The 26457-nt window shown below is 38.0% G+C and overlaps 1 protein-coding gene across 1 annotated transcript in view; it reads right to left on the bottom strand.

Moving 5' to 3' along the window:
* The window catches only part of CRYBG1 (crystallin beta-gamma domain containing 1), a 56365-nt gene that overhangs the window by 13124 nt on the left and 16784 nt on the right, over positions 1–26457 (bottom strand). Inside the window, exons 6-16 of the mRNA XM_023727617.1 lie at positions 26098–26263; positions 23409–23548; positions 14531–14657; positions 12745–12780; positions 11940–12097; positions 11265–11391; positions 11030–11175; positions 5047–5173; positions 4813–4845; positions 3788–3900; positions 1048–1177 (exon numbers count right to left, since the gene is read on the bottom strand). Of these exons, the coding sequence (XP_023583385.1) occupies positions 1048–1177; positions 3788–3900; positions 4813–4845; positions 5047–5173; positions 11030–11175; positions 11265–11391; positions 11940–12097; positions 12745–12780; positions 14531–14657; positions 23409–23548; positions 26098–26263 (1303 nt within the window). The remainder of the gene's footprint in view (positions 1–1047; positions 1178–3787; positions 3901–4812; positions 4846–5046; positions 5174–11029; positions 11176–11264; positions 11392–11939; positions 12098–12744; positions 12781–14530; positions 14658–23408; positions 23549–26097; positions 26264–26457) is intronic.

The raw sequence follows: 26457 nt of genomic DNA, 5'->3' as shown, positions 1-26457 counted from the left end.
ATAAGTATATGAGATTCCAGCCACCCTAATAGTGAGAAAAAAACACAAATTAACACAACAGTGAAACAATAATGTCTCCCCATTCTATCAAATTGACAAAAATTAGAAAGTCAGAGAATATCAGTAATGGTAATGATGTGGGAATGGAAACCTGTTCTGCATTGCCAGTGGGAGTGGCGGAATTTGGCAGTACTTAGTGAAACTGCATATTCATACACAAGCTCCAGCAGTTCCACTCTTTAATATATACCCGCAACAGCCTCCCACATATGAGGAGTATACAAGTAAAATATGGTGATGGAATACTTGCAACAGCTGGAATCAATAAACTAGATGTACATACAAAAAAATGGGTAGCTCTTAATTTTTTTAAATGTAAGTATTGAGTTATGTTTTATAACAATGAGAACTACAGCATAATACTGTCTGTATTAATTAAAAGCCTATATATACAACAGTGTAAAAAATGTAACTAATGTCATTGATCAATTTGTGCAGAAATTGTCAAAGGGGAACCTAACGTGCTGTGTAAACTTTGACCAAAAACACAATAAAATGTTATTAAAATAAAAAAAAGAACGGAAATAGGGATCAAGCATGAAGTAGGAAAACACAGACCAACGTGAGAGGGGCTTTGAAGTAACCCATGATGACTGCGCACCATAACCAACGCTCTGCACCTGAAGCCTGAGAAAACAAGCGAATAGAAATAATTTATATGTTAAAGATCTAAAACAGAAACCAAAGTTATGTGATGGAAAGTCTACTGCTTCAGACTTAAGCCCTGGGAAAGTGCCGCCTGCTTGTTTCCTTGCTCTGTCGATGAGCAATGTGAACCATACATTTCTGTGTCGCTATAAACCAAATCATTGCTATCTAGTCAATTCTGACTCATAGCGACCCTATAGGACAGAGTAGAACTGCCCAATAGGGTTTCCAAGGAGCAGCTGGTGGATTCGAACTGCCAAACTTTTGGTTAGCAGCTGTAGTTCTTAAGCACTGCACCACCAGGGCTATATATCACCACAGTCATGCTGATATACTCACAGCATCTATAAACCGAAGAGACTTGAAAGTTGTTCCAGGAGGACATCCCATTGCAGACAGACAAGGATAGTGGCCTTCTTCCAGCACATACTGATTACCAGAGAAGTTTTCTCCATCATATGCAACCCAGCTACAACAGGAAAAACCACACACATGCAATTGGAATATTTCTACTCAAGAAGACTGATGTTTAGAGGCAGCCTGCTATAAAACACTATACTTGTGTCTAACAGAGTTCTTTCTTCAAAAATATCTAGATCTATTTACTGCATTTCATCTCATGACAAATATTCATAACAGGTCAGTTGTTAACTTTGCATTTGGGAAATAAAACTTCTTTTTCCTTGAAATTATCCATATTTTGAGTTCTCCATATTCCAGCCTTCCTTGCTCCCCTCATGGGTGCCACCATTCTCCCGGCCCATGTAGCTTCAAACATTGAGTCCTCTCTGAGGGTCAGCCACCAAGGCCTACTGATTTCCTCTCAAAATTTCTCTCACACTTATCTTTTTTTTTTTTTTTTTAAATATTTTATTGTACTTCAGGTGAAGGCTTACAGAACAGATAGTTTCTCATGTAACTAACACATATGCTGTTTTATGACATTGGTTAACAACCCCACAACATTTTAACCCTCTAAATTCTCAACTTTGTTTTTTTTTCTTTTGTGAAAATACACATAGCCAAAGATACGCCATTTCAAAAATTTTTTTTTTACATACACATTTAAGTGACGTTGACTACGCTCTTCTAATTGTGCTGTTATTCTCACTTAAGATGAAGGCTTACAGGACAAACTAGTCTCCCATTTAACAGTTACTACAAATGTTGCCCTATGACAATGGTTAACAATCTCACAACACATCAACAATATCCTTACTCTACTTTGTGTTCCCTATCATCAGCTTCCTACTCCCCTTCTGCCTTCTGGGCCTTGTCACTGGACTCCTGTACCTCGTTACTCTCATGGTTTTACTGGGCTGTCCACTCTCAGGCTGATCAGTGAACCTTGAAGGTAACTTTACCACTGAGCTAAAAGGGTGTCTGGGGGCCATACTCTCAGGGTTTCTCCAGTCTCCTTTAGGCCAGTAAATCTGGTCTTTTTTTTTTTTTTTTGTCACACTTATCTTTTGCCCTCATTTCCAATGCCTCTACCTTGGGCCCCAAGTCAAAATTCCAGAGTGACTGAGTTAAATCAGCCTCTCTGGGCCTTAGCATTTTTGATAAAATGATGATAATTTACCATGCTTCCCTAGAAGAGTTTTTGTTTTGTTTCATTTTAATCCAAAAAATATTTATTGAGGACTAATTGTGTCAAAGGAGTCCCTGGGTGGTACAAATGGTTAAGTGTTCAGCTACTAGCTGAAAGGTTGGTGGTTCAAACCCATCCAGAGGTGCCTCAGAAGACAGCCTTGGTAATCTGCTTCTGAAAGGTCAGTCTGCTCTGCACGTATGGGGTCAACATGAGTCGGAATCAACTCGCCGGCAACTAACAACAATTGTGCGTCAAGGTCCCTGGGCGGCGCAAATGGTTTGCACTCGACTGTTAACCTAAAGGTTTGAACCCACCCAGCAATATTGCAGAAGATAGGCCTAGCAATCTGCTTCTGTTAAGATTACAGCCAAGAAAACACTATGGGGCTCAGTTCTACATGGGGTCACCATGAATCAGAATCAACTTTTTATGGCAACTAACAACAACGACAATTGTGTGTCAGGGACTTTTCCACTGCTGAGAATAGAGAACAAAGCAAACTTCTTGCCGTCTTGAAGTTTACGTTCTCATGAAGTGAGATAGACAATAAATAAACAACAACAACAAAAGTACAGGCTGGTGGTGATAACGGAAGCAGGTGAGGGAGGAATAAAGAGGAACTGGGTTGGGGTGGAGTTATGTGCTAACAGTGAAGCCTTCTGTAAATTTATGTGTTTGAGCACAAAGCTAAATGACATGTGATTGAGCTATTTAGACCATAAAGAGCTACATGATTAAAGGCATTATTATTACTGCTATTATTATTATTGGATTTAATTCCTCATCATGTCTGCACAGATTGCTCCAGTGGTTTCCCAAGTTCCCCTGACCTCTAATCGAGCTTATTTAAAACTGCTGTTTCCAGCATGGCACTTGGAGCTCGCTGCCTTTCCCATCTTGTGTTTCCTATAGCATCCAGCTAAACTCTTATGTTCAAGAGGGGTCTTCACAACCTGATCCCACCCTCCCTGCCCAAACTTGCTTCCCCTTTACCCAGTACAAAGACCCCCAGCTAGGGGAGGCCGGTATGCTCCCTGCTCAGCAAACGTACCAGGTCCACTCCAGCCATGCACTTTTCTTCATTTGCCTGTCATCCAGAATGTTATCCTGCTGCTATCTACCTAGAAAAAAATCTACTTTGGCAGGTGCCATAGAGATTATCTAGAGTCCATCTCTTTCTTTACAGATTATGGAATAGGCCCAGAGAGTAAAGTGATCAAAATGGGACAGCTAGTGAGTAGTAAAACTAGAACCTGGTGTGACTCCTATTATACAAGAGGTGATCTTCAACTTCTCAAACCCACACTGATCTCCGTGTCCTCTGACGTCCAGCACTAGATACTGCAAAACATACTTTAGTACTAAGGTGGTCTCATATTATCTGGTAGCTTCATACAGTGTTAAGCTCCTAACAGGTGCTGCTGAACACTTGCTGATGTGTGTATTCTATTTTCCCCCAGTGAGTAGGCTCTGCCAGTCACTTACCTGCCTCCTAAAACTCTACAAGACTTTGCAGAAAATAAATCATCAATTTGATTTGTTGTTTCCTCAAAACTTTGGCTGCAACCTTGAAACTGTGGTTCTGGAAACAAGTGAATCTTTGAAAAAGTAAACAGAAACACATGCAATTATTTTCCTAAACACATTAACTCCTTCAGACTTTGAAACGATGCCCCGAACATGACCTGTCAACTCTTGTTACAGTAAACTGTTGTGACTTTTAAAAATCCTTTAATTTTCTATTTATATGCTAATGACCAACTAGAAACACATTGGCTATGCCATTCATGACTGTTAATTCAGAGACATCAAAGGACAAGCCAACAATAGAAAACACAGCTTTCTATAGAACACCATGTTCTAATAATAGGTGAGCATTTTAAAGCTTTGTTGTGGCCAAAAGTAATTGTCCATCATTAACAATAAACTATATTTTGGAAACATGTAGCATAGTTTTTCTCCCTTTCAATGGAAGATACTTGCTGACTTATTGGAATCTTTATTGGATGCAGAGGAGGCTACAGTGGTGTTTGTGCCTGTATAATTATGGCTGTCTGAATACTTCCATTAAAAAGTCTAAATAACATCTGTAACACTTTAGTTGATGTGGAGAGTCAGCATTCAAAAGGGTTGAGTGAGAGACCACATAAAAACGTGTATCAATGCAGACACAGCAAATATGAAAATTCATTATACTATTTAACACAATGGCTACATATGCTATTGTGTGAAATATTAGTGTATTAACGTAAACTCTGATTCAATGTAAAGATAAAATTCAGCTTTACATAATGACAGCATTTCATAAAAAATATTTAGACATAGGTCAGAATGCTATCGATGAAGTTTAAAATAAACTTAAACCCTATTTTAAAAAATATAATTATGCTTTCATGCACTAAGGTGGGTAAAAGTAACAAAATATCCCAAATATCTGACATTTTATATATAAGTTAGGTTTTTAAATGGAAGTCCCCTAATTACAGAAAATAGAATTTTTTTTAAGTTACCTGATTTCGTCTCCTTGGGCCAGTGAAGGAATCCTAAAGATTTTTAAAGGGAAGAGAAAAGGAAATGAGTAGAGCAGAATTTTGAACAAGTCTTTTCTTCCAGATCATCAACACTTACTATTATATATAACCTTAGAATATTTTCATAGCAATCAATATTACATAACCAGGAGCATACATTAAGGAAATCTATAATTCGGTTAAATATTCTCATACAAAAAGATAACTCCTTACCAAACATATGGGCTGAACGGAAGAGATCTTACAGTTTTTGCCTCCCCAGTCCTCAAAACTGGTATAAAGGCCTTTATCCAGTATATACTGTTCTCCTGTGAAGTCAGGATTTTCATAGGCTACCCATCTAAAGAAATAGAAACACTGACTTGTTATAATTCATATTTTACATGTAAAATAAAGTTATCAAATACATTTGGGTAAATATGTATCATACAGAAACTTTTATTTGTTTTGCTAATCAGTAATCGTTAATAATTTTTCTGGTTCTCTACTAATCTTTCAAGAGGAGACGTATCTGTATGTATGACAAATCAAAATAGTAAGCAAAAAAATATCTTTACATGAACCTTTTGATGTCCTTGCTTATAAAATCCTATTTGATAAGAAATAGCTCCAATGGGAATACCTACTTGTATTTATTTCTAATTCTATTCTAAAGAAACAATATGGGCTTTCAAGAAGAACCTGTAAAAGTTCTGTTAATAAGCAAACAGCAATTCTTTTTGTTATCAACATTTTGGCAGAAAGAGCTTAAGGAGGCTGTGTCTATTACACAACAAACCACACCAAAAAAAAATTAACAGAAGAAATGCTAAAAAAAAAAAGTATATCTAAGTAACTAAAATTTTGTTTCAAACAGAAGTTCCAAAATGACACAACTATGTAATAAAATTGAACAAACTAACAAAAATAGTAAAAACAAATATCTTTTGGGATGTTTTCATTTATCTGTTAAGTGATCTAAATTCTGAGAGGAAAATCAAAGAAATCATCTTATTGATGCTATGTTCTATTCAAAGATAATGTCTTTGGAGTGAAAAAACGTTTTCAACTCTGTCAGGTTGGAGAGATACTCAGTATCTACTCCTCAGTTAATTCACTGCTGGAGTGATCCTCTCAGAGCTTAAAGGCATAATACCTATATATCTGTAGTACTCAAAACTTTCCAAAATGCTTTCACATCTATTATCACATTTAGTCTTCTAGAGAGGTACTGGTATTCCCATTTTGAAGGCTAGTAAACCTAAAGATAGAGCCCTGCTGGCGCAGTGGTTAAGAGCTCGGCTGCTAACCAAAAGGTCAGCAGTTCGAATCCACCAGCCACTCGTTTGAAAACGTGTGGGGCAGTTCTTCTCTGTCCTACAGGTCACTATGAGTTAGAATCAACTCAACGGCAATGGGTTCAACAAGAAACCTAAAGACACAGGGAAGTTAACTCTGAATTCATTTATTCATCCAACCAACATTGATAAGTCATTTACCATGTGCCAGGAACTAGACTGGCACTAGGAATACACAAAGGAAGAGACAAAATGCCTGCCCTCAAAAGTTCACAGATGGACAGACTGTAAGCTCCATGGAAGCAGGACCATGTCTTTAAAAAAAGATGAAAGTTCACAGATGGGTAAGAAGCATCACATGCAATCATTTGCACATATTTTTTCTGAATGGGAAGTGACTTGCCCAAAGTGACACAATCAATTAATGGCAGGGCATGACTGAACTACACCTCCTGAGGCTCCCCAGTCTCTCTTCACTTTGTGATCTGCCATTTACCCTATAAAGTTTCCTTTCACTTACTGTTCTAGTAAACCACACCTAAAACAGCCAACACACTTCATAATTAGGATAGATTACAATTTTACTACCTAAAGGACTTGATTTAAAACAAAAACTCAAAGACTATCATTACTAGGAAATGAAAAGGAGAAAAAGAACATTGTAAAAATCTCAAGTGATCAGTGGCTTGTGACAGCTAATATCTGTAACTCACTTCTGGCTATCCAAATGGAGAAATGGCTGCAAGCAGCAGGCATGGTCTAAGTATTTCAGAAAACACTGCCCCTCCCTCACCATCAAATCCTCATTAGCATATTTTTAAAACCTATTCTTTAAACCCAAGTCCCTGGGTGGTGCAAATGGTTAACGCAAACTGCTGCTAACCAAAAGGCTGGAGTTCCAGTCTACCCAGAGGCACCTGGGAAGAAAGGCCTGGCAATCTACTTCCAAAGATCAAACATTACGGAGCACAGTTCTATTCTGACTCAACAACAACCGGTTTGGGGTTTACTCTTTAACTATTGTAAGGTAAAGAGTTAAGAGACCTGGTTCTAGCTGTGTCCGTGATGTTAAGTTTCAGATGACTTTGAACAGGTCATTTAACCTTTGTGACATTTCATTTTTGTTTATAAATAAGGAGGTTAGCCAAGATTACAGCACTCACTTTATGTGAGACTACGCAGCACAAGGGTATATGTGCTCCTCTGTTCACACTGCCTTTGGCCTGTTACACGTTATCAAGTGAAGCAACAGCAACACAGAAGCATGAAGTGCCACTCTGTGTGGAGGGGTATTTGTATATCAAGAAAATCTAAGCCGTATCACAAAAAGTATTCCTGGCAGGGCTCTGAGTCTGTAACAAGTCAAAGGAGAATGGAGTTTGCTTAAAGGTCTTTGTGTTTGATTGTTTGACTTGAAGGTTAATGGAGACATGGACAAGTCTACGATGAGGGTGAAAAGCCAGTGAGGAGGGAGAGACAGAATGCATAAGAAAGAGTGCAATGACTGAGCAAGCCCAGGAGAAGCTTCATCCAATCCTTTATTTTTTTCTAAACTAGCAAGTATGAGTACTCTATTTTCCTAAAAAACTAAAATAAATTACTTGTAAGTAAATACCCAACACATAGGTAGCCTATCTAATTCACCGAAACAGAAAAACAATGTATGAAGATATTACTTGAATTGACAGTAGTGTTGTTTCCCTTCTAAGATTCAGCCCTAGATGAATCATCCATGATTATGGGGGGAAAAAACAAAAATAAAACCTAACACAGATCAGAGATTCTCTGGTCGATCTACGATCTACAGTCTACTTATTCTTGGGATCCTTAAGAAGAAAATTCCTCACTGTCTTTGTTTAAATATACTCTGCTCACATGAATTAACACTTCTTTGCTTGCAAGACTGGGGCACATGTACAAGTACTAACAGGCCCCAGCTTGGTGGAATAAGTGCTCAGAAGTTAAAGGCAGCAGAGCAAACTGGCTCTTGTGTGGAGAGGAAAAAATAAAAAGAATTTAAAACAATTTTATTTTTTATCTGACCTTTAAAATATTTCAGTATGCTTAGTTTTCTTTTTTTTTTAAAAAAAAAAAAAAAGCCCAGTTTCTACTATTTGCGGAAGAGTATAGCATAGAACTGGAAAATGATGAGCAGGGCTGTGTAAAGGTTATTTCCTTTGATGTTCCAATAAGAAATGGAATGCAGTTCCTAAAACCTCAGTGGCTGGATTCATGAGCATCTTCCTAAAGGCAGTTTTCTGTTTCAGAGCTAATAATAAGTTTATCCATACCCACTGCCACTGAGTTGATTCCGACTCACGGTGACCCTACAGGACAGAGTAGAACTGCCCCATAGGGTTTCCAAGGCTGTAAATCTTTACAGAAGCAGACTGCCACATCTTTCTCGTGTGGAGTGGTTGGTGGGTTCAAACCACTGACCTTTTGGTTAGCAGCTGAGCAGTTTAACCACTGCACCACCAGGGCCCCTTAATAATAAGATTAGCAGCCAAGGAACTAGCCATGTGATAGTGAGCTTACTGGGGGAGACTCCCACAGAACAAGAATTTCAAAAGTTTTTTTTCTGACGTTGAATTCCACACTAGAAATAAGGATCCAAACAAAAAATGCTTACCTACCAACAAGAATAAAGTCATTAAAAGAAAATAAAAATAATTTTTATTTGAAACTATATGCTAGTCTTCTTCCTCTTCTTGGCACATCCAAACTTTCCTGTCTTTCAAGGCCCTACTCCAGTGCCATCTCCTCCACAAACTCTTCCTTGTGCCCAGATTGGGAATTAATCTCTTACTGCGGTAGATTCCCAAAGCTTTGAATCTCTACCTCTTTTGTAGCAATAATTACATTTTATATAAATACTGTAACTTCTTTGAAGATATAATATAATGCTTTGCACATAATAGACCTCAGTAAATATTTGCCAAATGACCACCTGAATGAAATATATAGAAGCACCTGGCCCTGGTAAACACAGAAGCCATAACCCTTGGGTATAAAGAATTCAAAAGGAAGTGTATGTGTGCGTGTGTAGGCGTACGCCTCCCTTCAACTTCCTCCCCTCAACACCAACAACTGCTACACCCAGAAAAAAGCCTAAGCCAGGAAATGCAACTACAAATGACTAAAAATAGCAACACATGAAAGCAATAGTTTATGAAGGAAACTGATTTCAAGTTAGCAAGGGCTGGGTGAAAAGGAAAGGGGATTGGCTCAGGTTCAGAGTACATTAATTCTATCTTTGCTAACACTATAATCTACATAAATAATCTAAGGGAACTCTACCCAGCATCCTTTGGTTTCCTCTCCTAGGTGGATGACTGGGCTCTGACTAATGGTGCCAACACACCTGGTGAGTTATAAAATGTACAATTGTTTCACCAGACTGAGTTGGTCACTATTTTTTTCTAAATAATTAACTTGAAAGGCAATCCAAAATGTAGAACCACAACAACATTTCAGATGCCTCTGCCATACCATAATTTTTGTGGGCAGCCAACACTGATTCTAAGACGTTAGGGCTCCATAACAAGTAGAGGCATTTCCTACTAAGAATGGAAGACACGAAAGTCACTGATGTCGTTCTGCCAAGATGGCACCACATACAACAGCCTACACAAGAATTTGGTGAACATGACTAACAGAAGAATCATACCGTGGACATGTCTTAAACATCCAGTTACTGGCAGAGGACTCATGAAAGACAATAGGGATGAGGTCAGAATGATCCAAATAGCCTATATCATTCATGACATCAGAAACCTAACATCATACATTCTCAACAGCACCCATGTCAAATGATTTCATATAACCATCTAAGAATAGTCTCACTAATAAAAAATTAGACATACATCAGCTTAGATTACAAAGCGATAATGTAACTCTCTATAATGGACCTCTGCGGTTTTATCTCATCCTGTAATTATCCCCACTCCTTTTGATGATCCTGGGGAACCACCTCTTCCAGACACATCTACATGGCACCTATGGGGCTGAATTCAACTCAGCTCCAGGGATGGGCACATAACCCAGGCATGGTCATCTCCCTGGCTACAGTGACTGGTTCAGGCATGTGGACCTCACCCAAGCCTAGAGAATCAAAGTCAACCTTGGAACTTTTTTGTAAGAAGAGGAAGCTCTTTTCACTGGAAGCAGTGAGTTGGGAAAACAAAGCCAGATGCTGCCAGAGATCACCAGATGGAAAGAGCCTGCCAAAAGTAAGGCCACTATAAAGGAAAGCCCAATCAAGAGAGACCAAGTTCTAAGGGCAATGTTTCAACCATATATCCAGCCATGCTTGAGGCAATAATCCTTTCCAGGACTTTTCAGTTATGTAAGCCAATAAGTTCCATTTGTATTACTTTAACTTAAGTTGGCTTACAGTCACTTGCAACCCAAAGAGACTTGACTGACATATGTTTCAATAAAAACTTGCTTTAGCATTAGTAAAGCACTCAACTGCTAACTCTAGGTATATTGAAATAATTATTTTTATGTCAAAATAATAGTGAAAAAAACACAAGAGTGGGTGCAGAGCCATAGGAAAATCTAATGAGACTTTGTCCTAATCTCAGGTTTCTAGTGTTAGATTACTATTATTATTTGACTCCCATCATAAGAAATTCCTGAGATACTTCCATGCAGAATGACTAGGGAAGGAAATCTGCGGATTTCTATCATGACCCCAATAGCCTACTCCAATGTTATATTACACTTCAAAAAAGATTATATGAGAAAGAGTTTAAAAAGCAGTTGTGAGAATATAGCAGTAGATATCAAGTGACTGTTTAGCTATTGAGATATTTATTTATTGCATGACTACTCTGTGTCAGATACTCCTATTAAATTAACACACACCAAGGTGAAACCCATGGTTAAAATCCAGTTTATGTTATTTCACTTACACTCCACTCAGTACATTAATAGACTGTGTCTTTGCTCCATATCCAGTCTCCTTTAAATTGGCAACAATTCCTAATACATCAATACTGGAACCTTTACAGCCAAAGTTTTTTTCACTGTACATTATCATGTGGGCATTTGAAAAATCCTGTTGAGAAAAAAAATTTTTAAATCAAAGGTTAGCCATTTATTATACAAAAAAATAAGTATTAAGCCATTAGCTTTTCTTTAACTTACACCTAATATAGGTCGTAAAGACTGGAGCTCTCCATTGTAACCTCCCCAGTCTTTCCAGTCCTTGTATTCTCCTTCTTCTAGCAAATACTGATGACCTGTAAATCCAGACTTTTCATAGGCAACCCAACTGCAATGGGAAGAGTAACAATTTTCAATAGGGTTAAAATTTTTCCTATGTATACATCAGTTTCATTAACAAATACAAATAGTTATAAAGTCAGACATGAATTCATGCATTATGACCACTGGGATTCTTTTCTAAAATTTAAGAGGATAACAGAATGCCCTGAGAAAACAACCTAAGAAACACTGATCAGTTCTATAAAGGAGTGTGTGTGTGCGTGTATGTGCATTTAATAAGAATTGACTGAAAACCTCAGCAAGTAAAACTGGATACCTTTTCTTCAAATGGTAATTAAACATTATGCATTTTTATCTATTCATAACAAGACCAATTTCAGCGGATGCTTCTAAAGGAAATGCATAACATTTATAAAATAGAAAATATGATCATAATAATTAGAAAGTAAGTTGTCATTTACTAATAAACAATATTGACAGGCCAACTTATCAGCATTGCTTAGTTGCCCAAAGCAGCCCCTCAAATCCTGGTCACAAAGAGCTGAGGAGAACATGAGTATAATCCGTAGAGGCTGATCACCCCCATCTACTTACATGCCTCTTAGAACTTTCATAGACCCCACTGACGTAAATGGCAAACCATCCTCTCCAGTCGTTTGCTCTGTTTCACCTCCTTCTGTAATAAAGCTGCACATTTCTGTTTCTAGTTCCATACATTTTCCTTCAAAGAAAGGCTTTTCATAGATAACTACCTGCAACAGAAATGAGATATATCAGCAGTTTGTACAAAGCTAATTAAATCAGTCATTTAATACCAGTAAATCCTGGAAAACAAAACATTCTAATCATATTTTAAAAATTAACTAAATTAACATCTTATTTTTTCCTGTTGTGGTATGGCCAAAAGCCAATGTTCAAAACATAAGTATGTAAATAATTGTTTTTTGTTCAATGTCTAGAACTGATATTTAGGAGTTTATTGAGGCAAAACTAAGAAACCAGAGGGTTCTAAAGTTGCTTTAAATATGAAATGAAATGTATCATCAAAGGATGTGGCAGAGAAGTAAGACGTAGGAATAGTAGAAAGAGCATTTTGGAGTAGTGGGGGAGCTTGTCTAGAAAAGAAAAAATGTTTCCTGGCTAATTGGCAAGCAGCAACAGGTCCTACAATTAGTAAATCCAACCACAGATTATGAACTTAATACAACACTGAAGCTTTTGGGTCACAGCTACACATACCGTTAGTGAGAATGGCTGCCTGGAAAATGGCACATGTAAGTTGCAGCAATTGTTTTGGCTGCAATTATGTTTCATGGAGGCTTAGATGTGAAGTCACACAAAATTTATGTTCATGGAAATGGGGTGAGAATAAAACCAAAAATACTATTTTTTCTCTTACCTTTGGATCTGTAGGGAATTCAACTTTACGGCCACCCTGGAAAGTAAAATCAGAGTAAGAAAAATAGTTTTCATTGATACATCACCATTTTATATTACCCATAGTAGTTGGTGGTAAGTCACTGAACCTCAGAGTGTAATTAAGTTCCTGTTGGTTTTAGTTTACATGAGACAGTTTTAAAATTATCAACAATGCAGATGAAGACGTGAGGAAGACAGTCAAGAGTGGGGCCACATTGGTGGTCTGTGTGTTCTTTAACCCACTAAGGTTTTTTTTTTAAAAAAACTCAAAATTTCTCATAAAAAATCCTTATTTCTGGCTTCTCTTGACAAACAGTCCTAAGATCTGACATCACTGGACCCAAATTCTCACAGGCAGCAGCCTTCACCTTCTGCACGTACTAGGCCTGTGCCAGACTACGTCCTTCAGCCGGGCACAAGCCCTGGTTTAGGACTCCACCACCACCTTAGCTTAACTCGCAGTCAGCCTCACTCATTTGTACTTCCTGCCCAGCCCCTGGTGACATTTGATTTTGCAATGCACAGCCAACAAACCTGTTAAAGTCCATACAAGTTCACAATAAGATCTGAAGGACTGTTGGAATAATTAGATAAACTACAGGAGAAAATTTGAAACATCCCAAAGAATGGATCTATGAGGAGTTGTTACACTTTTATCATAAAATTTTTTTTTTAATCCCCAAAAAAACTCACTAAAAATAAACCAGAGAAAAAGGGATTACATGAAAATATTAAACAGGTCAAGAGTTAAAATCATCAGTGGGAAAGTCGAAGGATATTTTTCACCAATATTTATCTTAACCAACTTTAAAAAAAGTACAGCCAAAACGTGCTCAAATGCACCAAATGAACTGTAGTTGTAAAGGAACGTGGCCGAGTTTGTCAGCAAACCAGTGCTCATACAACCAAGTAAGTGCCCCCTTCAAAAATAATCCTTTTCGAATGCCATAAACTGAAGTTTCATAAATGTTTAAAAACTGTTTTCAAAACCTGGGACAATTCTTTCATACATCCACAACGCTAACAAAACTTTGTTCTTTGAAAGTAGGTTTAATTTTATAAAAAAAATCCCAAAATCCTTTGCATTAACATCAGTAAATGTGTAGGTAATTAAACCAAATGCTTTGGTGGGAAGGGTAAAGTGAAGATTAAAAACTGCCTTCCTGATTTGTCTCCAACTGACTTTGAAGACAACTGCAAGATCAGCCATTGAAACCATATGAAGCACGGCTCTACTCTGGCACACATGGAGTTGCCATGAGTTGGATGTGACTCGATGGCACCTGGTTTTCACGCTGGCGTACCCTGCTCATGCAGTGTATCCCTGACATCTCCATCTAAAATAATCCTGCTCACTTTTTAAAACCCAGCTTGATTCATCATGAAGCCTTCCTTATTATCCTCCTTCTCTGTCACGTTACCTGCAAGTTGAGATTTATTTCTCTTCCCTCCTGTTTTTCCATAAATGTTTAATTCTTCACTTTCTTCACTTATTAAACCTACATCGGGCTGAAGCTTTGTGCACACATCTGTGTCCCCGTAAGGCTAAGAATACCTTGGAGGCAAAGGACATTGTCTTATCTGCCTTTTGATCTGTAGCAAGTTATCCTTTCTACTACTTCTATCCAGCGATAGGTCCCATCTACTACATACTTGTTTTCGAAAAGTCAGCTTTATTACTCCAAAGTCACATCCTGTGAATTACTGACATCAAGCTAGCAAAGAATCACTGACTCCAAGGGCATGTTGTTCTGTTTCATTTTTACCATTTTCAGAGGCCGCATGGATCCAATGTACGCTTCTTCTGTATCCCAGAGGGATAAGTCAGGGTATTCACCAGGTTCAAGGATGAAAGGCACACCCTGAAATCCAGCTTGTTCGTATATCAGCCATCTAAATAAGCACCAAGGAAAAAAAGAAATGGAGACAATTCATCATTTACTTCAGTTTTTGCTCTTCTCTGGTACACAGGCCCCCACTGACTAGAGAGGAAAAGGACAGGAAAGGATGTGGATGGACATGATGCGTGGTTACTCTTAGTATTAGAATGATGTTAGATGCAAAGAGGAATAAGCCATTATTTGCTCCTCTTCTTGATATTCTACTTTTCTCCTTGGCTGGCTTTATCCACTTATTTTAATTTTATATTATTAACTTAGTCTAAGTGGAAAAGTTTCTATTTCTTCCAAGTAATAAAAGCAGTTATCTTATCAAACCAGTTCCATCGAGTTGATTCCAACTCATGGTGATCCCACGTATTTCAGTAGAACTGTGCTCCATAGGGTTTTCAATGGCTGTAATCTTATAATACTGTATGTATTTAGAAAGGCCCTAGCTAGGAAATCTTAAGCTTTACTTTAAAAGGTAATGCCTCATTTGTAACCAAAGAATAGGATGTTCCACCTAATCATGCATCACGGTGTCAAAAACTAATAACCAAAGCTTACATCTACCTAGCACATATAAGGAATGCCACCTAGAATTTCATTTAACCCTCACAACAATGCTACAAGGAAGGAATATTACTGTCCCCATTTTACAGATGAGGCTAAGTAAATTGCCCAAGGCCACACAGCTGTAAGAACCAAAGGCAGGGCTGATGCAAGCAGACTCCAGAGTCAGGCTCCTAATCATTTTTTATGGCAATTCTTCTCACTACGGAGAGCTCACTGAACATGGTTTATGCTTTTCAGAATTACTCAAGATCATCTCTGAGAGCCTGACTTAATGTACAGCGGTGTCCTCGGGGGCTTTAAAGCTCTCAAGGCTGTTTGTTTCCAGGCTGCAAAGCTTTTTGAGCTCTTGGATCTGATTTTTGCGGTTTTTCAATACCCCACCCTGCTACCAGCTTGCCAGCTGTCACTTCTGCTGCGGTCAGGGCTCCAGCAGCCCCACCCCCCTCTAATGTACTACAAGCCAGGAAACCAGAAAACCATGCCTATTAGAACTGTCTCTAAAGACTGTGCAAAGTCTCCTCATAAATTCCTTGGTTCCTGGGAGCGACTGGGGAAAGTTAGATTGCTGGAGAAGTGACTTTTATATGAAAGGTGTTAATGTACCCCATCTGTAAACAAGAACAGAATTTTTGGTGATTACCTACTCATACTCTCCAATTCTTTGTTATTCTAGCTAAAATGTCCTAGTTGTCCTCTACCATGTTCCTCAGAACGCTGTACCAAGAAAAGGTTGGGGCTATAAATGAAATCTTTTACTACCAAAATGGGTCAAATAATCCCTCTTTGCTTTTCTCTTGTTCCCAATTTTGGTCCAAGGGCACGGTTTTGGTGATGGTTTTTGTTAAAGATCCCCTAGGTAAATCAGTAACTGCTAAAACTAACTATACAGGACTTACAACTAGAGTCCTACTGAACATCTGTCAGCACACATAAAGAAAAAATGCTGGGAGGTTGCAGGTGGTATATGGCTGGGGGTCACAACTTATTCACAATGTCAGAAGTCAGGATGATAGTTGCTGGGATGGCGGTTGGGGGAGATGACCAGCAGGAGACTTGAGGGGGGCTGCTGAGATGCTGGCAGCACCCCATTTCTTGATCTGCATGATGGTTACAAGCATGTATTCACTTTGTGAAAATTCACTCAGTGTGGTCATTTAGGATTTGTTGTGTACCTTTTTGTAGAAATGTTATATCTTCAATAAAAAATTAACTTAAGGAAAAAAAGAGGCTTATCTTTTAAATACCATCCCTATACCCTAAAACCACAAGGAAACAGGCTAAGGATGGGGTGCCTTTAAACTTCCTTACGTTTTAAGCATGACAATTAAGGGTGCATTGCATGTTTTTTTAGAGCTCAAAGCAATCTCCGCATACTACACGTAGATTTTGCACCCTAACTGAATAATAGCAGTTCTGTCGTAAATTGTACTGTCAGGCTAACAAAGGCAGGGAACTCAAAGTCTGACTCCTTCACAGGGGAACAGGCTTAATATTTCATAAGCAGAATGGGTGGCCCATGAACAAGTGATGGTAAGATTTTGAAATGATGCTTACCAAAGTACCCTTTTCATTAAGTCTTTCCTTCTATAATTTGAGTTCTGAGAGGATCTCTTCATCTGACACTAAAAATTTTACTTTGCTTGAAGCATGTCATTTAATTACATGACACAGAGGAGGGTGATTTTGACTAAAGGGGAATTTGTTAAAAAACAGAACACATAAGCTGACACATCTGAAAAGACTGCTGCTCTGAGAGAGCTTCCTCAGTGAGTCCTGAGGGGCAGCTGGGTAACTCAGGCAGACATTGATGAATGCTGGGTGGACTCTGGAATCTGAAAACTCATATACAGACCATGATTCATTTTTCCTAAATTCTGTTGCAACACATTATTCATGAGGCCATCAGGAGCGGGGGAAACTATCTTCAGGCAGTGTTTTTTTTCCATTTCTAAAGGTACTCTTTTACTTCCCTGTGTACTTAGGTAATGAGCTTTTGCCTATCATACGAGTAAACAGTACAACTACAAAGTATGGGCTTACATTTTAAATAAACCCAACAAATATATACATACAAATAAATATCGTTGACGTAATAATAACGACTGTCCATACATTTATTAAAAACATTTGTGTAGTTACTCGTCTAGAAATATCCTTTGAGTCACACGAAAGAAAACTAGTCTTATCTTGTTCACTTATTTTTAAACCAAAAACGATATTTCGTGGACCACAGTCTTATTCCCCAAACACGGCTGTACATGAATGTTGGCCACTTACAGAAACCAACTGGATACCAGAAGATAAAATATGAATGTGCTGACTTTGAGGTTATTCAAGGGAGAGTGGGCTATAAATCTCAAAGGGAAAAATGTACTTTATAACGGAGAGATATAGAGGCACCACGTTAACCAAGCGATCAAACTTGATATTGCTAGCGGGTAAATTGCTTAGCAGGTGCCACCTGAATACGTAGCACTACCTATATAAAGTATCATTGTCCAGCTGTTCAACTTGAATCTAATCATACCTCCAGACCTAACGTGAAGCATATAGAAAACTCAGGGGATAGAGGAACAAGTTAAATTACACCATGAGAACACACTCTGCCAAATCCAGAATGTGGCACACTGTATAAGGCAGCTGGCCTAAATTCTTTAAAGAGTAAGTGGCATGGGAAACAAAAATGAGGCTACTTTTGAGATTAAAAGAGACCAAAGAGAACAGCCAAATGCATAATATGAACTTTGATTGTATCCTGGTTAGAAAAAAAAAATTATAAAAGACATTCCTGAGACAATTGGGAATATTGGATCATGGGCTATAGAGTAGATATTACCATAGACTTATTGTTAATTTTCTTGGTGTGGTAATGATTGTGTAGTTATGCAGGAGAAGGTCATTATAAAGAGATACATGCTGAAGTCTTCAAAGTTGAAGGGTAGTGATATCTACAACTTACTTTCAAATGGTTCAGAAAAAAACAATAAAGCAAATATGGCAAGATGTTAACAATTATTGACTCTAAGTGGAGGGTATATGGGTGCACTGAACTATTCTTTGTACTTTTGTATATATTTGAAACTTTCATAATAAAAAAGTTGGGCTCTAGTATGGTATACTCCACAGTGAAATACATACATTGGAATATTATATAGCAGTAAAAATAGAATAAAATACAAGTATACTCATTAGTATGGTAATCTTAGAAACAATGTATAGTAAAACAAGGAAGCCACAGAGGAGTTTGATAATATTTCATAAAGTTCAAAAACAAGCAAAACTAAAATATTTTTAGGGACACATACTATAGGGAGAAACTGTAAAATAAGGAAATGAGAAAAACCCAAAATTCAGGACAGTGGTTCTGTGTGCGGAGGAGACAGGAGGACAGGACCAGGGCGGGCTACACAGGGTGCTGCAGCAGTGTTAGTAACAATCTAGGTGGTAAACTGGTTGGTGGGCACATGGGGCTTTGTTTTATTATTAGACCTCAAAACTCACATATGTACATATATTCTTTTGTATATACCAAATACTTCATAACAAAAATGATCAAAGAATATTTAGCCATTAAAAAAAAGGTACCTGGACATGCCAGTCAGAACATCTGCATTTTAGCGCATGCTCCACTAACAACTAGCCCTAACTTTGAGAGTGACCAGAGCCTGTCTTCCTTGATTAAATGATGGTATTCGGCCAGATAATCTCATACTCCCTTGAAGTTCTAAAATTCTTTGTTTCTGTTAGAAATATACCAAAAAAAAACCAATATGCCCTAACTTCTGGTAGGGATTAGATAGCCGCTTTAAAACAAAGGGATTTAAAAAAAATTACACGCTATAGAATCTGAAAGGGGAATTTAGTTGGTCTGCAAGTAATTTCCCCAAATGAGAATTTGGAAATACCCTTATTTTGTATACGTGTAGAAGAGCCTAATCTAGAGTGAATAGGCCCTGGAATAAATCTCCTAATGTAATCTATAGATGTTCCCTCCACAGCTAAGACCCGAGCAAAGTGAGCTCAGGTACTTATTATCAGCTGTAATCTCCCAAACCATCCAGGCTCTATCTGGAGATCTGTAAAGGTGGCTGACCAAGTACAATGAGCCCAAACTGTGAATTGGTGAAGCCGACATTGAAGGAGGCTTTCGATTATCATAACGGCAACAGGAACAAACAGCCAGAAAGAAGATGTCTATCACCATGTAAGCTCATTGTAAAATTGAAAACTATAACAGGATTGTAACTACCATCCGTGGGGCAAAAGTGAAACTTACTGCAAAGGTAAGAAACATTACTTACGTGTAGCTCAATATGCTTCAGAATAGCCCAAGCCTAAGTAATGAAACCTTCCGGACATTGTGAGATTAAAATATTCTGGCAGATGCCTATCTGATTATTTTCTAAGGAAAGTACCATTTCTCAAATTAACACTAATACTTTGAGGGGGGAAGGATATGTATAAATTCCTTTGATATAAAAAAAATTAAAGGCAAAAAGAGATGAAGGCATTTCTTTTGCTGAGAGTCCTCTTTTTCTTCCCAATCTCTAAATATAAAAGTGCCCAGGGCTCAGATGGCTTCTCTTCTCTTAACTGTACTCACTCCCTTTGGGATCTCATCTAGCACATGGTTTAAATACCTCTCTATGCTGATGATACCTTAATTTGTATCTCCAGCCTCTCCCCTGAGCGCCAGCCTCACACATCCAGTCAGCTTCCTGGCTCTCACTTGAACATGCAGTTGGCATCCCAGACTTGTCCAAAACCAAAATCCTGAATTTCGCTCTCCCTCCCAACCTGCTCCTCTAAGTCTTCTCCATTCCAGTAAATGCTGGGGTCCAAAACCCTAGACATTTTTCAGCGCCCCTGTATCCCACATACAACCTGTCAGCATACTATATCGTTCTACCTTCAAAATTTATCCTGAATCTAACCACTTCTCACCTCCCCCACCACTGTCACCCTCACCCAGAATCTGACCACTTCCAACTTCTTTACCACTATCAGCCCGTTCAAGTCACCATCACCTCTTGCCTGGATTACTGCAATAGCCTCCTAACTGGTTTCTTTGTTTCCACCCTTGCTTCTTTAGAGTCTATTTTCTACATAATAGCCAGAGTGATCCTTCTAAAACACAAGTTAGGTCAAAAGCCTCCAATGATTTCCCATGTCACTTAAGATTAAATCTAAAATTCTCCCTGAGGCCTAAAAGGCCTGACACAGTTGGGCCCTGCCCACCCACCTCTCTCCCATTCACCATCCTCCTAGCTCGCTACTCCAGCCACCTTGGCCTCCTGGCTGTTGCCCAAACTTACCAAGCAGGGCTTTTGCAGATGCTGTTATTCCTGCATAGGACACGTCCCCTCTCGCTCCTCCTCCAGATGTGCACCGCTGACTCCCTCACTTGCTTCAAGTCTCTGCTTAAATGGCGCCAGAGATCTTCCCCGACCACCCAATCTAAAACAGCACTGCTCACCATCCCTCTCTATAATTTGTTTCTTGTAGCACTTAATAAGGAGCCATGGTGGCGCAGCGGTTAAAGCACTCAGCTGCTAACCAAAAGGCTGCCAATTAGAACCCACCAGCTGCCCTACAGGAGAAAGATGTGGCAGTCTGCTTCTGTACAGATTTACAGCCTTGGAAACCCTATCGGGCAGTTTTACTCTGTCCTATAGGGTCACTATGAGTCGAAATTGACTCAGTGGCAGTGGGTTTGGTGTTTTGGTTTGTAGCATTTAATTACTTTAATATATAATCTGACATATTATGTATGCATTTGTACTGTCTATTCCTACTAGACTAATGAAGGAGCCCTGGTGGCACAGTGGTTTAAAGGACTTGTTTACCAAAACTCAGCAGTTCGAACCCCCAGCTGCTTTCCAGGAAGAGCTGGCAATCTGCTCCCACAAAGATTCTAGCCTAGGAAACCCTATGGAGCAGTTCTACCCTGTCCTGTAGGGTGTCTTTGAGTTGGAATCGACTCAATGGCACACAACAACTAGACTAACAGCTCCATTAGAGCAGGGATATTGTTTTATGTGCTCACTGCTGTTTAGGTGCCTAGAAAAGCACCTAGCACATAGTAGATGCTCAATGAATGAATGAATGGATTTACCAAAATGTATACATCTCACAGATATTATTTCGAGTTCATATTTGTTAAAGTCCTAATTCCTTGCCATATTTAAAGTAGGCATTCCTAATTTAAAGTAGTTTTCCTAATTCCTAATTTTAAATTAATCACCTTTAGAAATTTCATCACCCTGTCAAGGCCCAAACCAAAACCAACTCACTGCTGTCGAGTCAATTCCGACTCATAGCGGCCCTACAGGACAGAATAGAACTGCCCCGTAGGGTTTCCAAGGCTGTACATCTTTTGGAAGCAGATTGTCACATCTTTCTCCCGTGGAACTGCTGGTGGGTTTGAACCATCAACTTTTCAGTTAGCAGCTGAGCACTTTAACCACTGTGCCACTAGGGCTCCCTTGTCAAGGACTACGGGTACCAAATGGTATAATTTAGAATGTGCACTATTTTAAAGTAGCAACATTTATACTGTCCTTGGAAAATAACTTTATACATGAAAAGGAGATATTTAACTTAATATTATTCTTCATACCCTAAATTCTGCCTTAATAAATATGCCTTCGTATACTGATAAAGCATTACTATAGTCTTTCCTTGCTATTATCTCATGCATCTCTGGAAGGGAAGTTGTTAACCAATAGAGGAGGCTGGCATTGAGAAGGAGCACAAGGCGGCTTTTTGGGTACTGGCAGTGTTCTATTTCTTGACTTGGGTAGTGACTACATGGGTGCTCACTTTATTTTTTGTTTAACTATACACTTATCTTTTATGAACTCTTTTCTAAGTGTGTTATATTTCAAAATTTAAAAAGTAGATAAACGGATGAACAAATAGTCATGAAGGAGCTATCTAACTCATGCTTCATAAAATCCTAGATAAACTGTTGCCCATCTTTACCCAAACACCTCCTGTGATGGAGAACCCTCTCCCTGACAAGGCAGCCCATTTCCATTTTAACCACTCTAACCATGAGAAAGTGCTTCTTTAGCTCAAGTCAAAATCTGCCTCTATAATTTATACTGGTTTTTCCTGGGACCTCCTGTGAAATAACAGAGAGTACCTTTCAACTATTCAAGGATGGCTGCTACCCCAAGCCCAAGGTCCAGTAGTCATACTCCCTATCAGGTTGCCAAGAAGTTTTTAGGTCCGATTTCTGAGGACCAAAAATGACACTGTGGTCTTCAGTTCCCTGAATTCCTATATCCGGTCAAATAATTCTTTCCAAATGAGAACAATAGCAAACTGCGATTTGTAACTAACAGGGTGAAAAAGATATAATTTAGGACTAACTGCAGAGATACTCTGTATCACTTTACTTTGAGGTAAAGTGAAAACTTTTTTTATTGCATATCCCATAAAAAATTTTGAGCATACTCTGAATATACAAATATTTATAAATTATATATATTACCACTGAATACATTATGTGCATTAAAAACATGCCCAAAAATATAATTTTAAAAGGAAGAGATTTTAAATAAAACATAAACTTTAATGTTTTCTTCCTGCATCTCAGTGGAGACCTCCCACACGCCCCAGGGAGAGTACAACCCCTTTAGAGACCACTGCTCTAAGGTACTGCAGTCTGCACTTTCTATCCTCATTTCTCCTCTATCTGAGACATTCCCATTTCTTTCAAAATACTCTTGCAGTTTCCTGTGATTTGTGAAACCAACATCCTAGGGACTTTGGACGGCATTGTGAAAAAATGTTAAAGGAAGTAACCATGTGTTGGCTCCATTCTATCTGAAATCTCAGAGACACAGCTTTAAATTACCTCCTGTGGGCTACCATGAAAGTATAATCTGTTTACTCAGCTCTGCATTAATCAGGTTCGTCTGTGATAAGGAAAGCCCTACATTATAAATGCAGTTTTTTTCCCACCCTTCCTCCAATAAACTGTTCTTGCTTATAAGAGACGTTAATCATAGTAACATAGGTACAAAAGATTCAGCATTGTATATGCCTTATAAAAAATATATTTTACTTAATAATTACTTAACAGGACAACAAATTAGAGAAACTACCTTTTAATTCCTCCTCCCAGCACTACACTCACAGAACAGGTTCATTAAAATTGTACTTGAAATAAAATACTTACGTGCCCCAATGTACTTTAATGGAACAAGTCTTCTGCATTATACCAAACACCTGCATTTCTTCAGTATCATCAAAGTAGGAATTTTGAAGTCCTAACCCTTCTGGTTCAGTAAATAAGTCAATCTGACTAATTCTGTAATCCTGAAAAAACACATATAGACATTTGTAATAATTACACTAGGTATTTAACTCCATTATTCTTTTTTGTGGCTAATTAAAATAAGCTTTAAATATACGCATATATTTCACAGAGCACCTGCCATTTTATGCCTTTCCTGTTTTAAGCCAAGACTTAACAGTGTGTCTCTTTGAGGGGCAGACACACTCCTTTAGTTATTATACATCTCGGTGTGACATTCACACAAAGATCAGAAATGGATTTTATTAGAGTTTTGGAGCATATTTATTTCTCTTATCCTCACTGAAAAAACTGCTTGGCTTTGCTTGGTCATGGGAGTTTCGGTTCCTTTGCTCAGATGGGACAATTCAAGGCCAGAGGCTCTAATCTACAGAATGGGTGTGATTAAAGTCTTTCTCAACTTTGTTTTGTACCATAAGTCCCCTGTAGTAACTTTCCTTGACTATGACTAAACCTCTCTGATGTTGGTTTGGTCTAAGTTGTAAAGGTGAAGGCAGGCATTTATGGTGATTTACAAATCTCTGCACTTTAGTCACTCACCCATGCTCTGCACTCTTCAAAAAGCTTCTCTTGGCTGAGTACCTAAGCATTAACTGAGTATCTGTTGAACGTCTGCTATGTTGCTGGGCTAAGTGAACTGAGGTTCTGAGTTACGAAAGAAAAGCAGATGCTTAGATGAGCTCAGGTGAGACTCTTTCAAATATTACCAAAAGGAACAACTCTAATGAACTAAAAAGATGGTCCTCTTGAATATATGTTGTGACTTATGTTCATGTTTCAAGAAAACATGCATATACTCTGTAAAAATAATATAATTAATTCATTAACCTGACACCATTCAGAAAACTTTATCTCAAGAAAATAAATCAGAAAATTATAAATTATTAAAGGCATACAAATGTTCATGCAATATTATTTAAAAATTAGGAATAAACTTAAGTTCCACAGAAGGAAAGGTAACCTAAATGATGATACATCAGTTCAATGGAATATGATGTTCAGTTAAACCTGAAACAATGTAGTAACATGAAAAGCAATTTACATTAAGTCTGCTATTGTCAGGCGAAACAGGAGGCCTCTTTAACACCCAAATCCCAAAACACAAACCCCAAAAGGAACAAAACCAAATCCCAAAACACCCCCCCCCCCATTCTGATACTAGCACCACTTGCAAATTACTGAAAGATTTTACCAATGGGAGTGTGATCTTTAGGAAAATGGCATGGAGAGAGAAAAAGGAGTGAGAACCGCAGTGTTAAGTGAAAAAAGTAGAACAACATTGTATCTGTACTATGATTACAACTACAGAAAAAGCACACGGGAACATGGCCAAGAAAGGGTTAAAAAACCTGTTTCCATGGAGTCAATTCTGACACATAGTGACCCTATAGGACAGAGCAGAACTCCCTCATAGGGTTTCCAAGGAGCAACTGGTGGATTCAAACTTCCGACCTTTAGGTTAACAGCCAAGCTCTTAACCACTACACCACCAGGGCTCCAAGAAAGGGTAGAGAATTCAAAAAATGAAGGGAGTAGACACTTCATGGTAGTGGGATTTGAATATTTTTAAACATTCCATTATTGGCAATATTATTTGAGCAATAAATAAAAACTGCAGGTGAACTGTTCCACCAACTAGGATATTTAGAAATGGGTTCCCATGTCCTATTTAAGGCTTATCACATTATGTGCTTAAAACTTTTAAAAGATAAATCATTTAGAACACCAATTACCGTCTAAGTCAAACAGAAATGTTGACCTAGGAAGTAGGTAAGTCTTTCCTCTGCCAAAACCTGTTATTCATGCTTCCTCATTCTTAGCCATTCTCATTTTAGAATCTTCCTTTTCTCCCCATTGCATTCCAACTCCCATCCTGATTATGTAAGACTGACGTTTTAATTTTCCACTTGAAAAACACCATTAACTACAATTTTAGAAGATGAAGAATCATCAAAATCCCAACAGCCATAAAAAAAGACTGATACATCTTCCATATCAATGACTTTTACCCAAGAAATTTTACCCAATCCATAAAAGGGCCTCAAATACCTATTTTTTAAAAACCTACGTGAAATCTCAGAGTTATCTTCAACTGAATTATTTTCAGGTTATTTATTTTTTCCAAAGTAAAGTGCCTTTAAGCCACCCAAGGTAACCTAAACTCATGCGGTAACCAGAAAATAAAGTCAGAAAAATCTGTTCAGGTAGAACTCATCGAAACCAGGCTAATTAAGTAAAATGTATTTGGGAGATGGAAATGGGAGGGCCAAGAGTGACAGATAGATCAATGTATATAATTAATTTACCATAAGGATTTTATTGTGAAATATTTTTACTCAATTAGAATGATGTTTCTTTTCTAATCTCTTTAAAATACACAAATACTTAACTAAGAAGTATAGAAAAAATATCCATAAGCTTCAAATATTTTCCCCTATCACTTATTTAAATAAACTTGAAATGAACATTTCCCTTAAAGTAAGAATAGTCCCTGGCATTTAATAAATATTTGCTGAATGAATGAATGAAATCTGGTTTTACTGTAACCTACCTGGACCACATGTCTGATTGAACCAATTACCACAGGCTTAGCAGACTCTGCTTCATCGTTTCTTTCCAGATTATCTTCTATACCCCAGAGACCAGAAAGTTCCAATTCTCCTTCCTCTAAGGGTATGGAGTGCCCTTCAAAATTTGGTTTCTCATACAAAATCCAGCTAAGTATAAAACACAGCAAAACCGTTAGCCAGCCCTGGTGATCAACGTTTTGTTTATTAAATATTCTAGCTAATAGCTACTACATATATTGTATATTGATGACCAGTTTTTTAACAATTAAAATAGTATAATCTCTCCCTAAAACTAAAACTTTACTGAAAATAATTAAGCCTCTGACAATTCAAGAACCATA

The sequence above is a fragment of the Trichechus manatus genome, unplaced genomic scaffold (assembly GCF_000243295.1).
Source record: "Trichechus manatus latirostris isolate Lorelei unplaced genomic scaffold, TriManLat1.0 scaffold00017, whole genome shotgun sequence".
In the NCBI taxonomy this organism is placed as follows: domain Eukaryota; kingdom Metazoa; phylum Chordata; class Mammalia; order Sirenia; family Trichechidae; genus Trichechus; species Trichechus manatus.
Note: the sequence above shows the minus strand (reverse complement) of the source record. Positions and strands in the feature narration are given on the sequence as shown.